The 16,406-nt window shown below is 43.9% G+C and overlaps 1 protein-coding gene across 1 annotated transcript in view; it reads left to right on the forward strand.

Annotated features, from left to right (window-relative positions):
- Positions 1-12,569, forward strand: part of LOC126335008 (juvenile hormone acid O-methyltransferase-like) — an 86,730-nt gene extending 74,161 nt beyond the window's left edge. Inside the window, exons 5-6 of the mRNA XM_049997838.1 lie at positions 8,970-9,117; positions 12,224-12,569. Of these exons, the coding sequence (XP_049853795.1) occupies positions 8,970-9,117; positions 12,224-12,426 (351 nt within the window). The 3' untranslated portion in view covers positions 12,427-12,569. The remainder of the gene's footprint in view (positions 1-8,969; positions 9,118-12,223) is intronic.
- The last annotated feature ends 3,837 nt before the right edge of the window (positions 12,570-16,406 follow it).

Raw genomic sequence — 16,406 nt, forward strand, 5'->3', positions numbered from 1 at the left:
ACTACAAAGGAGATTCTCTCTACAATTACGCACTAGCAATAAACAAAATCTACACTAATTACACAAACTACAAGAAAAAATCAGAAGATTCCAGTGAGGTATCCTCGGCAGGGTCGCCATATGAAACGTCCCCTTTAAACAGTTATACAAGACTGTGCTTAAACTGACACACAATATTTTTAGCGCAACGCAATCTGACTTTCAAAAATCCCTACAAAAGAATGGCCCTGCCTAACATTAACCTATACATATGTAAGTAGGCTGTTTAGGTTTTTATATTGGTAACGCCACATAGCGCTCTGTATGAAAAATCACTGGCTGTGCTGTGCGCAGTCTGTGGGTAGTTTGCATTGTTGTCTGCCATTGTAGTGTTGGGCAGATGGATGTTAACAGCGCGTAGCGTTGCGCAGTTGGAGGTGAGCCGCCAGCAGTGGTGGATGTGGGGAGAGAGATGGCGGAGTTTTGAAACTTGTAAGACTGGATGTCATGAACTGCTATATACATTATGACTTTTGAACACTAGTAGGGTAAATACATTGTTTGTTCTCTATCAAAATCTTTCATTTGCTAACTATACCTATCAGTAGTTAGTGCCTTCCGTAGTTTGAATCTTTTATTTAGCTGGCAGTAGTGGTGCTCGCTGTATTGCCGTAGTTCGAGTAACCAAGATTTTTGTGAGGTAAGTGATTTGTGAAACGTATAAGTTAATGTTAGTCATGGCCATTCTTTTGTAGGGATTTTTGATAGTCAGATTGCGTTGCACTAAAAATATTGTGTGTCAGTTTAAGCACAGTCTTGTATAACTGTTTAAAGGGGACGTTTCAGTACCGTCTGCATGCGGTATTACCGCCTTCTTTATATGTGCCTTTGCACATGCCATGACTTTCTGTCACCCCTGTCTATTGTTCCAGCAATGCTGTACCTCTTCTTACGTCATTTGTTTGTTATTCATTTCTAACGGTCAGCGATTTTATTGAAGTATCACTGATCAATTCTCCCATTTTCTGTAATAACCCAATATCTTACCAGCGGAAAAATGCTCCTATCACAGCACAAAAAAGGCGCATCTGCCCCTCTTTATTAAAAAACAAAGTGGGGTATCAGCTGCCTCAGTCTACCTTCCTCAGTACCTTAAAAATTTTCTCAAAAATATTAGCATGCAACAATATTCGCGCTTTTTTTAACACTCAATTGCCCTCTCACTCCTACAAGTTGCCGTAATTGTAACTCTCTCATACCCACTATTCCAGCGCTGTAAGTCCTTCATGCCCATCCACTCCCAGCTGTCCATTCTCACACACTCATTCAGCCCAACTCGTTGTCATTACCTCTTTGTGTGTCTCCAACTGTCACTGTTGCTTGTGTCACATCCACAGTCCCCTTCGTATTGTTGTCTCACTGTCGCTGTCTCCCTCTTGCTCTCTCTTACTGTCACGATCTCATTCCTTCTTTCCCACAGTTGCTGTCTCTTCTCACTGTCACTACCTCTTCCTCGCTGTCATTGCCATAGGCACTATCTCTCATTATCACTGTCTCTTACCCACTTCCACTTCCTCCTCTTTATTCCTGTTCCACTGGCACTGTCTCCTTCTCTCTTTTTGTGTCGCTCTTCCCTCGCTGTCTACTGTGTTCGATTGCCACTGTGTCCCTCTCTTTCTCTCACACTGCTATTGTCTCCTTCACTCTTTCTATACCACAATCACTGTCCGCTACCTTCAACTGTTTATTACTTCTCCGGCTCTTTCCCGTTGCCACCATCTCCTTCTCTCTCAGCACAAAAAAGTCGAATACGATCGCATGTCAGTATTTTTGCGAAAACTTTTAAAGGTGCTGAGGAAGCTAGAATGAAGTACCTCGAACCCCACTTTACATTCAGGGTCTTTCAATTAAGAAAAGCATATTCGCCTTTCTTCTGCTCCGGTAGGAGCATTTTTCCGGTGATTCTTTTCCTTTCCCTGGCACAGCAGGGCATGTCACTTATATAAAAAGAATTTGATGAGTCATTAAAATTTTGATACTTTACTTACGTGAAACTGAAATAACGCAACAATAATTTTACACTTCAGACCGGATTTTACGTGTACAAAAATTTTGCATGTGCTTCGGTACTGCAAGTTGCAGTTCCCAGAACCCTTCCCATGATAATGGAGACGGAGACACTGTGCATCATATTTCTCCACGCTACGTCACTTCATAAACTACGTTGTTGTCTCAAACTGCATTTCAAAAATGGTTCAAATGGCTCTGAGTACTATGGTACTTAACATCTGAGGTCATCAGTCCCGTAGTACGTAGAACTACTTAAACTTAACTAACCTAAGGACATCACACACATCCATGCCCGAGGCAGGATTAGAACCTGCGACCGTAGCGGTCGCGCGGTTCGGCAAACTGCATTTCACTTGCTTGTTTTACGTGCACAAGCAGAGTAATTTTGAACCTGTGTATCTCGGAAACACATGACAATATTTTTAAAAAAATGCATGGTTGTTAGAGACCGGAATCTTAGGTATATATTGCAAAAATTTCAGCCATTTGCTGTGCGTAGCCGACTTGGAATCCGCGGCATGGGGTTTGATCCACTGCTGACGGCAAAAAAAGATGGTGAAAAGCTATTTTTGTTTTTTTTTCTCAGAAATTTAAATATATGCGTCATTGATTCGTTAATCATTCATTCACGGGTATACCAGTCATTTTAGTTAAATCACTGGTTTTTCGTGGGTGTAGACGTTATCTATCAATCTATATAATATTTACGTGGATGTTTTGCGTGTACGAGTAGGTTAGCTTTGAACCTCTGTATCTCGGAAAGCGACAAAAGTATCCAAATATCGTAAAAATGTCAGCTACTTACTGTGCGTAGCTACATTTGAATCCTCGGCTGCGTTTTGATCCGCAGCTGATGGCGAAAATATACTAGTTTTCCGAGGAACCGCCCGTGAATCAATGGTGCCTCCACAAGCCCGTCAAGCCCACCGTAGACAACATCAAATGCAAGAGGAACGGCCGGCCGCGGTGGGGAGCGGTTCTAGGTGCTTCAGTCTGGAAACGCGTGACTGCCTCGGGAAGGATGTGTGTGTGATGTCCTTAGGTCAGTTAGGTTTAAGTAGTTCTAAGCTCTAGGGGACTGATGACCTCAGATGTTAAGTCCCATAGTGCTCAGAGCCATTTTGCAAGAGGAACCAAGTGATTTGCTCCATTTGTCTAAGGAGGAGGAAGTGTGTAACATTCATACTTTGACCCTGTACTGTGATACTAAGACGATCCTTTTATTGGGTACACAAATGTTCACTAGCCCAAGTGCTATCCAAAACACGTAATCTTACCTTTTTAAGACCAACAGGTATGAGCATTGGAAAACGCCGTTTTTAAACACGGCATTTTGGACATATTGGTAAGTACGGCGTCACATGCATACCGATAGCAATGGAAATTTTACGAATGTAAATATTACTCTTATAAAAAAAGTTTTATTTAAAACCAAAAAAATTATAAGCTCAGCTACGAAAAACTGATATACCGGTTTGTATCCAGTTATAACAAAGGCCAAAGAGAAACCGAAAAATACCGGTTATTTGGTATTAAAATACCGGTATTGGTTTTATCCGACCGGTTTTCCCCGTCTCCACCACTGGGTTTCCCAGCACAGCTCTCCTAGCTGTGCCGTCCTTGTGAGCAGCAGCACATCTCAGGTGCCCGCTGGTGCTGCGTTGGGCCCTGTGGACATATCGTTTAACCGAGTCCATAGCAGGCCGGCCGCGATGTCTGACGTTGTCCCAGTAAGGCTACCAGGTGATGGTAGGGCGACCCAGTATCCCTCAGCTGCCGGCCGCGGTGGTCTCGCGGTTCTAGGAGCGCAGTCCGGAACCGTGCGACTGCTATGGTCGCAGGTTCGAATCCTGCCGACCTTAGGTTAGTTAGGTTTAAGTAGTTCTAAGTTCTAGGGGACTGATGACCACAGCAGTTGATTCCCATAGTGCTCAGAGCCATTTGAACCATTTTTTATCCCTTAGCTGAAGCAATGGAATGCGGGAGTATGGGAAGGCGGCTGTGTCCTTCCTAGTAGCCCCACGACGGGGAAGGGCGGAGAGCTGCCAAGAGCCTGGGCATTTAAACAGCAGTCAGGGATCGAGCCCCGGGTGACGGTCTTGACAGCTGCGTCACAAATATGTCACTGTCATCAGTACAGCGATCGACACAGGGTGGTGGGCATCATAACATAGCACAGCTGTCCTATATCGACCGTGTAGCCCTGGAGATAGACACTGAAGAGCCAAAGAAACTGGTACACCTGGCTAATATCGTGTAGAGCCCCGCGAGCAAGCAGGAGTGCCGCAACACGGCGTGGCATGGACTCGAGCAACGTCTGCACTACTGCTATAGGGAATTGGCACCATGAATCCTGCAGGGCTGTCCGTAAATCCATAAGAGCACGAGGGAGTGAGATCTTTTCTGAACAGCACGATGCAAGTCATTCCAGATATGCTCAATAACGTTCATGTCTGGGGAGTTTGGTGGCCAGCGAAAGTTTTTAAATTCAGAAGAGCGTTCCTGGAGCCACTCTGTGGCAATTATGAACGTGTAGGGTGTCGTATTGTCCTGATGGAATTGTCCAAGTCTGTCGGAATGCACAATGTACATCAATGGATGCAGGTGACCAGACAGGATGCTTATGTACATGTCAACTGTCAGTCTATCTAGACGTATCAGGGGTCCAATACCACTACAACTGCACACGCCCCACACCATTACAGAGCCTCCACCAGCTTGAGCAGCCTCCTGAATGCAAGGTCCAAGGATTCAAGAGGTTGTCTCCATAACCGTACACATCCATTCGCTCGATTCAACTTGAAACGAGACTCGTTCGACCAGGCAACGAGTTTCCAGTCATCAACAGTCCAATGTCGGTGTTGACGGGCCCAGGCGAGGCGCAAAGCTCTGTGTCGTGCAGTAATTGAGAGTACACTGAGTGGGCCTTCGGCTCCGAAAGCCCATATCCATGATGTTTCGTTGAATGGTTCGCACGCTGACACTTGCTCATGGCCCAGTATTGAAATCTGCAGCAATTTGCGGGAGGGCTGCACTCTTGTCACGTTGGACGATTCTCTTCAGTCGTCGTTGGTCACGTTCTTGCAGGACCTTTTTCCGGCCGTAGCAGTGTCGGAGACTTCATGTTTTACCGGATTCCTGATATTCACGGTACACTCGTGAAATGGTCGTACGGGAAAATCCCCACTTAATCGCTACGTCGGAGATGCTGTGTCCCATCGCCCGTGCGCCGACTATCACAGCACGTTCAGAATCACTTAAATCTTGACAACCTGACATTGTAGCAGCAGTAACTGGTCTAACAACTGCGCCAGACACTTGTTGTCTCATAGAGGCGTCGCTGATCGCAGGGCCGTTTTCTGCCTGTTTACATATCCCTGTATCTGAATACGCATGCCTATGCCAGCTTCTTTGGCGCTTCAGTGTAAATACTACTGTCAGGATGTTGGTCATGTGGAGGAGGTAGGACGGCCACACGGAAGCTTGTAGAACGGTGGTCAGTGTCCGAAAAACAGGTTGTTGCCTCGTGGAAGTAGGTCAGCGTCTGGAATCTGCTGGGTGCTGTGCTGGTGTCGGTCGCTGATCATGGTGGGCGGCGGCCAGAATATGATGCTGCCGCTGCAGGCACCATTTCATTCATTACAGCTGACTACAGGAGCAGAAATCTGGAATCAGTTTTGCTCGGGCAAAGTATTTTGATAGTCATCAAAGCATTTCAACGATGTTTCAGTTAATTAAGTTTATTCAGATGAAACTGGTTGTTTGAATCAAGATATTTCGACTGCAGGCTTCAACTGAGATACCTCAATTACTTGAATATACTTATTATGAAAGTGTCAAAAAGTAGGTTAACCACTGCTCCCCTGAAACTGTACCAAAGAAGCTGTCACAACAAAACCTGTTACGTCACTGCATATGAAACGTATAATAAATGTTGTTAATGTTGGACGTATTTTTTGGAAAGAACTCCAGAAGTAAAAACTTCAATGACACTGGAGTGGTAGGAGCGGGAAGGAAGCTGTAAGGTGCTGGGCCGAAATTACGCAACGAATTTAGCTTAAAATAATTTGTTACACAGAAATTCAATCTTCAACATTAAAACACGAAAACTTTCATTTCATTTTCACAGACTTAATAACACATGCTCTGTACTTCAAATTGCAATTTCTGATGGCACCATGCTGCAAGAAATAACAGCTTAACAGTCTGATGGCGATCTACATGAACCCAAGCTCTAACCACAAATTTTACTCACTGACTATAGGTCAGGAAAAGAGAAGGTATCAAAACTCAGATGAGCTTCAAAGACTTTAGATAACAACTACACAAAGAATGATTCACTTGACAGACAAGTGAAACCCTGAGCTGAGCAAACGTAACTGTGCATACGAAAGTTTGACGTAATCCAGTTACAATGTCTGCACCTGATCAAACTAGTATGAGCCTGCAACTATAGTATAAATGATTAAACCTTGTAAATGACGTTGTAATGAAGTTCATTACAGTGAATAGATGTAAAAAAGAACAGAGCAGTAACAACATAAGTTCAATTAATGAACAACTGTTAAAATTCAAAGCATGAGTACACAAATACGAAATAAAAGTAATCGCAGGCGCACAGCCTTTTCAAAATGATATTTGCCTATAATATTCGATTTACAGTCTTAAAAGACACTCATTTCAATCAGAGACTTCAAAAGACGTAATGACAACTTGGAACTAAATAACAAATTTCTGTAACCAACAGTGTGGAGAGTACATAGAACGTGAATAGCAAGGCACTAATTACAGCTGAATAACTTACAACAGGATGACAAATTTAAAAAAAGTTTACATAGAGCCTGGCTTCAAATAATAACACAAAGATACTAGTCCCTCTGTCAAATGGCTTCTCTGTATAAAACATCAGTCATCAGTGTGGTCTTTACAGTGCATCAAACACAGCAGAATATTTGGAAAGAAGTATCTCAAACATAAATTTGATACCACAAGCAAACCACATACAAAAACATAAGGGAAGGCACTTATACGGTAAAGAAGGGCCGAATTAGCGGCATTTATATCTCACAATAGCTACTGATTTAAAACTTAACAAAACGCCGTCAACTTGAGATCACTACACTGTTCATATCTTGACAGTAGAGTAAACGCATTACTCGGATTTCAAGCAGGACGCGAGAACAGTATATTAAGCACAATAATTATCACCTATGTGTGGAGACTCCGGAAGGAGAGAGACACAGTACCACAGCTTAGCTCTCAAGTCCAACTAGATATAACGTCGTGGCTACAGGTGCTGCAATCCAAGTCTCTCCGACGGTAATGTGCACGCACCCAAACAGCCTCCAACTCTCTGTTCAAATTTCGAGGGAACAATCGAACCAACAAAGTAGACAGAAGACGCAGTAAAACCACTATAAAAAGCATTTGCTGCAAGCTAGCCGCGGACGACATTAATACGATAAGAGCTGATAAAATAAATGTAAATAAAACGTCTGCTATGGAAGAGTCTGAGAACTTGGAACATTTTAATCATGGAGCTGAATGCATCTGGTATGTAACACCACGATTAACTTTCATTACTTCAAAATTTAGATTATAATGAAAAAAGAGCTTTCCGTCTGAGGCAGTAAATTATACACTAAGGTGACAAAAGTCATGGGATAGCGATATGCACATATACAGATGGTGGTGGTATCGCGGACACAAGGTATAAAAGGGCAGTGTGTTGGCGGAACTGTTATTTGTACTCACGTGATTAATGTGTAAACCTTCCCGACGAGATTATTGCCGCAATACGGAAATTAACAGACTCTGATCGCGGAACGGTAGATAGAGCTAGACGCAGGGGACATTCCTTTTCGTAAATTGTTAAAGAATTCAGTATTCCGAGAAGCACAGTGTCAAGAGTGTGCCGAGAATACCAAATTTCAGGCATCACCCCTCGTCCGGAGAATGCAGTTGCCGACGGCCTTCACTTAACAACTGACAGTAGCGACGATTGCGCAGAGTTGTCAATGCCAAAAGACAAGCGACACTGCTTGAAATAACGGCAGAAATGAATGTGGGACGTACGACGAACGTATCCGTTAGGACAGCGCCTCGAAAATTGTTGTCAATGGGCTGTGGCAGCAGACGACCGACGCGAATGCCTTGCTGACAGCATGACACCGCCGGCAGCGCCTCTCCTGGGATTGTGACCATATCGGCTCGACTCTAGACGACCGTAAAACTGTGGTCTGCTCAGATGAGTCCCGATTTCAAGGGGTAAGAGCTGATGGTAGGGTTCGAGAGTGGCGCAGATCCCACGAAGCCATACACCCAAGTCGTCAACAAGGCACTGTGCAAGCTGGTGGTGTCTCCATAACTGTGTGGGCTACTTTTACATTGCGTGTACTGGGTCCTTTGGTCCAGTTGAATCGGCCATCGATTAGAAATGGTTATATTCTGCTATCTGGAGGCCATTTGCAGTCTTTCATGGAGTTCATGAGAATGTGCCATGTCACTGGGCTACGTCTATTCATGACTGGTTTGAGGAACATTCATGACAATTCGAGCGAATTATTTGGCCACACAGATCGCCCAACACGAATCCCATCAAAAATTTATGAGACATAATCGAAAGGTCATTTCATGCACAAAATCCTGCACCGCCAACACTTTCATAATAATGGACCGCCATAGAGGCAGCATGGCTCAGTATTTCTGCAGGGGACTTCCAACGACTTGTTGAGTCCATGCCACGTAGAGCTGCTGCACTACGCCGGCAACGGAGGTCCGACACGATACTAGGTGGTGTTCCATGACTTCTGTTGCCTCGGTGTATGTAGGCAGAGTGTCCGAAATAACAATTAGACTGACAAACGCAGCTTAGAAGTCCGCAGAATTATATTACAACGTTGATGCACTGTTATCCGCAGGACTGGCCGAACTTCGTGTCTCCTTACTGTCGCTCAGAGGACGCTGCCAAAGATTTCCAAGAGCTGCTCCAGAGCGAGGGCTTCGAAGTGTTGCACTGTTCCGTGAGGCCAGAGGCGCTCGCTTTCGCTTCAGAGGAGCAGATAAGAGGTGAGTCTGTGGGCCTAAATGTTGGGCCTTGATCAGTCTACAGCTTTTCCTCTTCATGGTGGACGTGGAAACTCTACTTTTTACTATCAAATGTCACATAGCGACAAGGAAGCACTGCGTGACGCACTGCGACCACAGAACAGGATGTCCACTGTTTTGTCTACCCCATTGTAATGGTGCGTGAAGCGTTCACTTCATGTCCGCCATCAGGTTTGTACAGGAGGGCTGCAATTGGTGTGGACATTCCGTGTCGACATTTTGACACTGCTGTTGCTGTGGCTGGGGTGACGACATGCGTACCAAACGCCGCCTCCTATAGCACGGTAATAAAAGAGCACTTACAATGAGATAGACTCTGTGGAGCATCGCTGTTTAACCAATAAGACGAGGGGATTAACAGAAATTAGCACAACCGGCATACACCTAACCAGTACGGACAGCCAATTGCAACCTGGCTCACTGAGAACTTAGCGTGACTTCTGCGCTCTCCTGATTGGGGATTCACCGAACCTCTACCAAGAATTATGGCAACTGGTGACGTCCACAGTCTTGGCGCGGTACGACATTCAGAAAACGTTTATGTCAACTGACTCTGGCCAATTATGTTCACAGTTTGAAGTTTGGAAAATGACTAATTTTCACGTCCTCTATCAACTCCGCAACAATGACTTGCCACAAACGAAATTAAAACATCGTTAGTCGCGCGGGGTAGCCGCTTGGTCTAGGGCGTCTTGTCACGGTCCGCGCGGCTTCCCCCGTCGGAGGTTCGAGTCCGCCCTCCGGCATGGGTGTGTTTATCGTCCTTAGCATAAGTTATTTTAAGTTACATTAAGTGGTGTGTAAGCTTAGGGATCGATGTCCCGTAAGACCTTATCACAAATTTCCAAATTTCCAAAATATCATTAAATACAAATGTGCACGAAATAGCAATAACGATGAATAAAAAGGGAAATTCCATAAAAGTAAAAATAATCCAACATTAGTTTTGTACTCTGTGAAGCAAACAGGACAGATACTCGGTATATGTACGTATTTATGGACATGCAAATATAATCATTGGTTTCGTACTCTGATAGAGAAATGACATGACAGCCATTTAGTATAGACATGTTTACCTGAAAATTTTATGATACTTGTACTGAACGTTAAAATATAATGTCCAGTAACTGCAATAATATGAAAACAATAGCCACCATAAGAATTATTTTCATCTGATACTGTAACTCGATAATAACTTCCACAACAGGTTAAGAGCTGGTTGCTTGTTTGCCACTGGACAATGAAATTCATACATGCACCGCTGTGTCTATTACACTCATCCGACCATTTCAAGAAACTGTCTTTAATTTTGTAAGCTAACTCATTTGGTCAAAGCAACGTCGAAAATATTAGCCCTACAAGGTACGAAGGTACGAGTGCGTAAAATTCTGTTGGCCTTATTGCCTTGTAGCACACACACACACACACACACACACACACACACACACACACACACACAAACGTATAGTATAACTGTTTTCCCTATCTTGTTTCTTCTTGTACAAGGCAACCTCGCATTCTGTCGTCCTCATTACTCAAAGCGTAAACACTTGTGGGAATCTGATCATATTTGAGGAGAACTGCGCATGTCGAGGATAAACAGTGCAATAATTTCTATGTTTGTTACATCAACAATGTGTACAAACTATTCAAGCAAAGCTTTCACCAGTAGAAAGATGATAAATTCTCATTGACATTACATACCACAGATGCAGCCTGATTTGCAGCCGGTCGCTGTGGCCGAACGGTTATAGACGCTTCAGTCCGGAACCGCTCGGCTGCTACGGTCGCAGGTTAGAATCCTGCCTCGGGCATGGATGTGCGTGATGTCCTTAGGTTAGTTACGTTTAAGTAGTTCTAAGTCTAGAACCTCAGATGTTAAGTCCCATAGTGCTTTTGAACCTGATTTGCATGATGCTCTACACAATAATCAGAAACTTTCTTAGCAACCGTGTTCAATTAGTGGTGACGACATTCAGTATAGGATTCATTTCAGTCCACACACATCAGAACTCGTTCTTTTCACTGCCGAAAACATTTCCGCTCTTCGTTTTCTACGAGACCGCGTGCCAGATCTGTTGTTTCTCCGCTCTGGCTGAAAGTTGCAACACTTCTGTAGTAAACACCCACCTACTTCCACAGGGTTGATACATTCTGGTGTAACGTATCACAGCTTTAATGCTACAGTCAGAAGTCGAAAGACACCTGATCACTACTAAACTACGGCAAACAGCCTTGCCTCATTTTTGTCGATGTAGTGTAGGTGTAGGATGCAGACATCAGATTTCTGTCGACGTAGTGTAGGCGTATGATGGAGTCAACTAGTTCCAGATTTTCCACGAGAGATTTTAGAGTCAGTGCCGCATGGTATTGTTATCAGACTGCCTGCTCAACAAACACTTTCTTCTTTAATGAAGAGTCGCTCCAGAACGTGGAGACTTAAGACGCAAACGATTGAAAATAAGAGGAGTAGGTTAACTTCTCGACGTCTTTGTCTTTGAAGTCCATTATTATCCGTAATTCGAAAGCTGCAGAGCTTATATTTTGAAAGATCTGCAAAATGTGACTTCTAATTCATATTGTGATCAATATAAGTAACTAAGAAGTAATGAAGCGACCTCTTACGATTCCAGCACCGCATCCACGATGCCGTTCAGTGTCTGCTTCCGAGCGTACTTGATGAGGGTTCGAAACACTAGCGCAGTTCTCTAGAGCCTCGCGTATTTGGCAATAAAAGATGCATCACACCTTTCCATCATCTTACCAACAACTCGCCTTCCCTGCCATTGACTTCATGTGTTGGTATTTCATATCGCTTCTTATTATTAGCCCTAAATATTTAACAATGTGGAGGTCCCTAATAATTTGTCGCTTACCTAATGATTTCTCTCAGTTTTATTTTCCGCGTTACAGCGTAGCCATAATGTAAGGGAGTCATAAGAAACGTGTCTTTCCAATTTATTTTTTTCTTTTATTAGAAGTTATTGTTTTTAACTTGTTGAATCATTTACACTGCAGAGCGCTGACTGGACGCTGGTGATTACAGTGCAATAATTTCTGCCTGCAGTTGTGCTGAAGTCCGTGAATCCGTTCGAGAACCGAGTACCTGAGGACCAGAGAACTGAGTTCCTGGAAGACGTCTTCCAGCGCTTCTGCCGGATGGATGGGATGACAAAGGCCGTGGATCCCATGACGAGGGAGACCAAGTACAACTACAACTACATGTCGATGACGGCTTTGGCAAGAAAAGCCGCCAAACTTTGCCTCTGATTCAATGCTTCCTGCTATAATCACTCGCAACAATACTGATCTTGTCTAACGGGCGTACTAACTACACGGACGTTTTGAAAATTATTTGAACACATTTCTTACGAGAAGCCGTCAGTATTTAATAAAAATGTTGTCAGTGGTAGTATGTCGTTGTCTTTCCCACTGAATTCGCGAAATGTTAAGTTCTTTGCTTTCTACCCTAGTTAACTCGTTGGTCAGTGTCAGCCTCATTATCTTCTGGCGAAAATAAATGTGACGGGATGAGATTAACCGAAACATCACGCCTTTATGACAAACTCATCACGCCATCAGTCCCAGAATCGCATGTTAACATTGTCATTAATTCGTTAATCACGGCCTATGACTTATTTGCACTTAATCGTCTACATGAGTTAATTCTCATTTCTATCCGTGTTTGCAATGCCCATTTTATTTGACCAACCAGGCACGCCTTGACTTACCTCCTTATATAGCATGAAGGTATGGGTTAACGAGCTCAGCCTTCAGGAATTGTGAAACGAATTCTGTCTTCCAGGACCGGGTGCCACAAAGGGCGCAGATACACCATGAGATGGGGAACTCACAGACGTCTATTGTCTATTGAGGCCTAAAAGCTGTAATGTGCGAGTGAGACAGACGAGAACCTACGTCATAGGGAAAAGCAGTAGAAACCGTTTGTGGCCAAGGAGATGTAGAATTGTTAAATATGGCGGACCTAAGATAGGCCATAAAGGGAAACATTTATGAAAACTAATTAATTCTGTAGCAATGCAGGCACCGAGCTGCCATCGTGGAGGAATGCCTTGAAACAGAAGATATCAGGCGAATGGAGTGGCTTGCCTGTTCTCCAGACCTGAACCCCATCGAGCACGTTTGGGATGCTCTCGGTCGACCTATCACTGCACGTCGTCAAACCCCTAGGACAGGTAGTGGTGCAAGAATGGGAGGCTATACCCCACCAGCTACTCGACCACCTGATCCAGCGTATGCCACCCCTTTGTGCGGCCTGTGTACATGTGCATGGTGATCACATCCCATAATGATGTCGGGGTACATGCGCAGGAAACAGTGGGGTTTTGCAGCATCTGTGTTTCGGGACGGTTTTCTCAACTTATCACCAATACTGTGGACATACAGATCTGTGCCGTGTGTGTTCCCTAAGTGCTTATGTTATTAACGCCAGTTTTGTGTAGTGCCACGTTGTGTGGCACCACTTTCTGCAATTTCCCTTAATTTATGAGCATGAGCGTAGTTTCCGATATTATTATTACTGTTATTATATGTAATGTTAACTTTGTATTTCGCAAACTTGCCATCAACAAGACAATTTAACCAAAGGGTAACAAGTGTCTAATTTAAGGCGTGGAATGCGACACGTGTTTTTCAACCCCCGGACGAGTTTGAGCGAAGACAATTCGACGAAGAGGAACCGCATGTGAGCCCGAACATCTTTGGGATGTTAGCTCGCAAAGGGCAACTGATACACTACGACATCAACGTGCAGCTCGTTGCAACACACAGACGCGAACAGGTTTTGTTATAAAGTTTCGTCCCGTACATTATTTTATAGAAAGAAGATAACAAACGACGGGGACTTCGCAACACTGTAATGACAAAAATGCCGTGAATGGGGTATACTTTGACAGATTTTCGGATTCAAATGTGATTACCATGACGGTATTTAACTTCCGTTATATTTATGTCAGCGAACATAGGGGCTTGTATGAAAGGATTACATACTAATTAGTACATTGCATTTTCTAAAATGCAGAGGAAGTAATGGAAAAAATGTAGGTGGTTAAAATTAGGATGGATTTGGGGACACATTAACCGGCCTATACTTGCACCACAGCTGACAACTACCAATCCATTTGTGGTAAGTGTTTCAAAAACACAATGAAACTTTGATCAACCAGAAACAAATACATTGATCTACGGTTTTCTTAAGTACTTTATTAAGCCTCATAAAAGAAAATCTAGTACGGTACATAAATGAAACGTGCGAGCCATCATCAGAATTATAAATATGATGAAAATGACTAAGATGGAGAAACACACACATAGCTCCAGATTTAACTGAGCATGAAACCTGCAGTTTCATCCATGTTAGACTTAAATCCTCCTTTCAAAACATGCATTGCAGTTAGAGTTAAGGATATCGGTTCTCCATTTATTGAGAGAATATCTAGCACTTTTGGATATACAAACTTCATTCCTTTTTTCCAGAGATGTTTGACACTACATGTTGTATCTGAATCACTGCCTGAACCCGAACAGCTTACAATTTGAACGATATATGACTCACAATTGTTTTTCTTAGTTGCAGACACATAACAGTTACAAATGATCCTCCGTCTGTATGTTGACGGTTAATGTACACTCAAGTGCCAAAGAAACTGGTACAGGCATGCGTATCAAATAGAGAGAAATGTAAACAGGCAGAATACGGTGCTGCAATCGTCAACGCCTATACAAGACAAGAGTTTGTCGCCGTTATTAGGTCGGTTTCTGCTGCTACAAGGGCAGGTTATCAAGAGTTAAGTGACTTTGAACGTGGCGTTGTAGTCGGTGGAAGAGCGGTGGGCCATGAAGTAGGGATTTTCCCGTACAACCATTTAACGAGTGTACCGTGAATATCAGGAATCTGGTAAAACGTCAAATCTCCGACATCGCTGCAAGCGGAAAAAGAGTCTGCAAGAACGGAACCAACGACGACTGAAGAGAATCGTTCGGTGTGACAGAAGTACAACCTCTCTGCAAATTGCTGCAGATTTCAATGCTAGGCCATCAAAAAGTACCAGCGTGCGAACCATTCAACGAAACGTCATCGATATGGGCTTTCGGAGCCGAAGGCCCACTCGCGTACCCTTCATGGCTGCACGGCGAAAAGCTTTACGCCTTGCCTGGGCCCGTCAGCACCAACACTGGACTGCTGACAACTGGAGACGTGTTGCCTGGTCGGACGAGTCTCGTTTCAAATTGTATCGAGCGGATGGACGTGTACGGATATGGAAACAACCTCATGAATCCATGGATCCTGCATGTCAGCAAGGGACTGTTCAAGCTGATGGCGGCTCTGTAATGGTGTGGGGCGTGTGCAGTTGTTGTGATATGGGACCCCTGTTGCGTCTAGATACGACTCTGACAGGTGACACGTACGTAAGCATCCTATATGATCAGCTGCATCCACTCATGTCCGCATTCCGACGGACTCGGACAGTTCCAGAAGGACAATGTGGCACCCCAAATTTCCAGAACTGCTCCAGATTGGCTCTAGCAGACTCTTATGATCTTAAACACTTTCGGCTCCAGGAACATTTTTCTAAGTTTAAACAGTTCGCCTCCAGGATCACTCTTCTGAGTTTAAACGCTTCCGCTGGCCACCAAACTTACCAGACATGAGCATTATTGAGCATATCTGGATTATCTTGCAACGTGCTGATAAGATGGTGGTGGTGGTGGTGGTTAGTGTTTAACGTCCCGTCGACAACGAGGTCATTAGAGACTGATGCTGATAAGAAGAGATCTCCTGCCCCTCGTACTCTTACGGATTTATGGACAGCCCTGCAGAATTCATGGTGTCAGTTCCCTCCAGCACTACTTCAGACTTTAGTCGAGTCCATGCCACGTCGTGTTGCGGCGCTTCTGCGTGCTCGTGGGGGCCCTACACTATATTAGGCAGGTGTACCAGTTTCTTTGGATCTTCAGTGAATGTATTCCTCAGTTCCACACTGGCACTGGCATCAACACTGTTTCTGAAATTGTATATCTGTAATCGTGGGCTAACAATCACCAGTGGTCAAAGTAACCTCGAAGCGGAGAAATCGTGCACATGATCTCAAAAATCGTAATATAATGGCAGATAAATATATGTGAACAAAATAATCAGTCGTCTGTTTTGAAAATTAATTACGTAACGTACGTGATATAGTTGAAAACTCAGATTGTCTTGGAGTCTTGGTGAATTTTTCACAACCTGA

Source organism: Schistocerca gregaria, chromosome 2 (assembly GCF_023897955.1).
Source record: "Schistocerca gregaria isolate iqSchGreg1 chromosome 2, iqSchGreg1.2, whole genome shotgun sequence".
Lineage (NCBI taxonomy): Eukaryota > Metazoa > Arthropoda > Insecta > Orthoptera > Acrididae > Schistocerca > Schistocerca gregaria.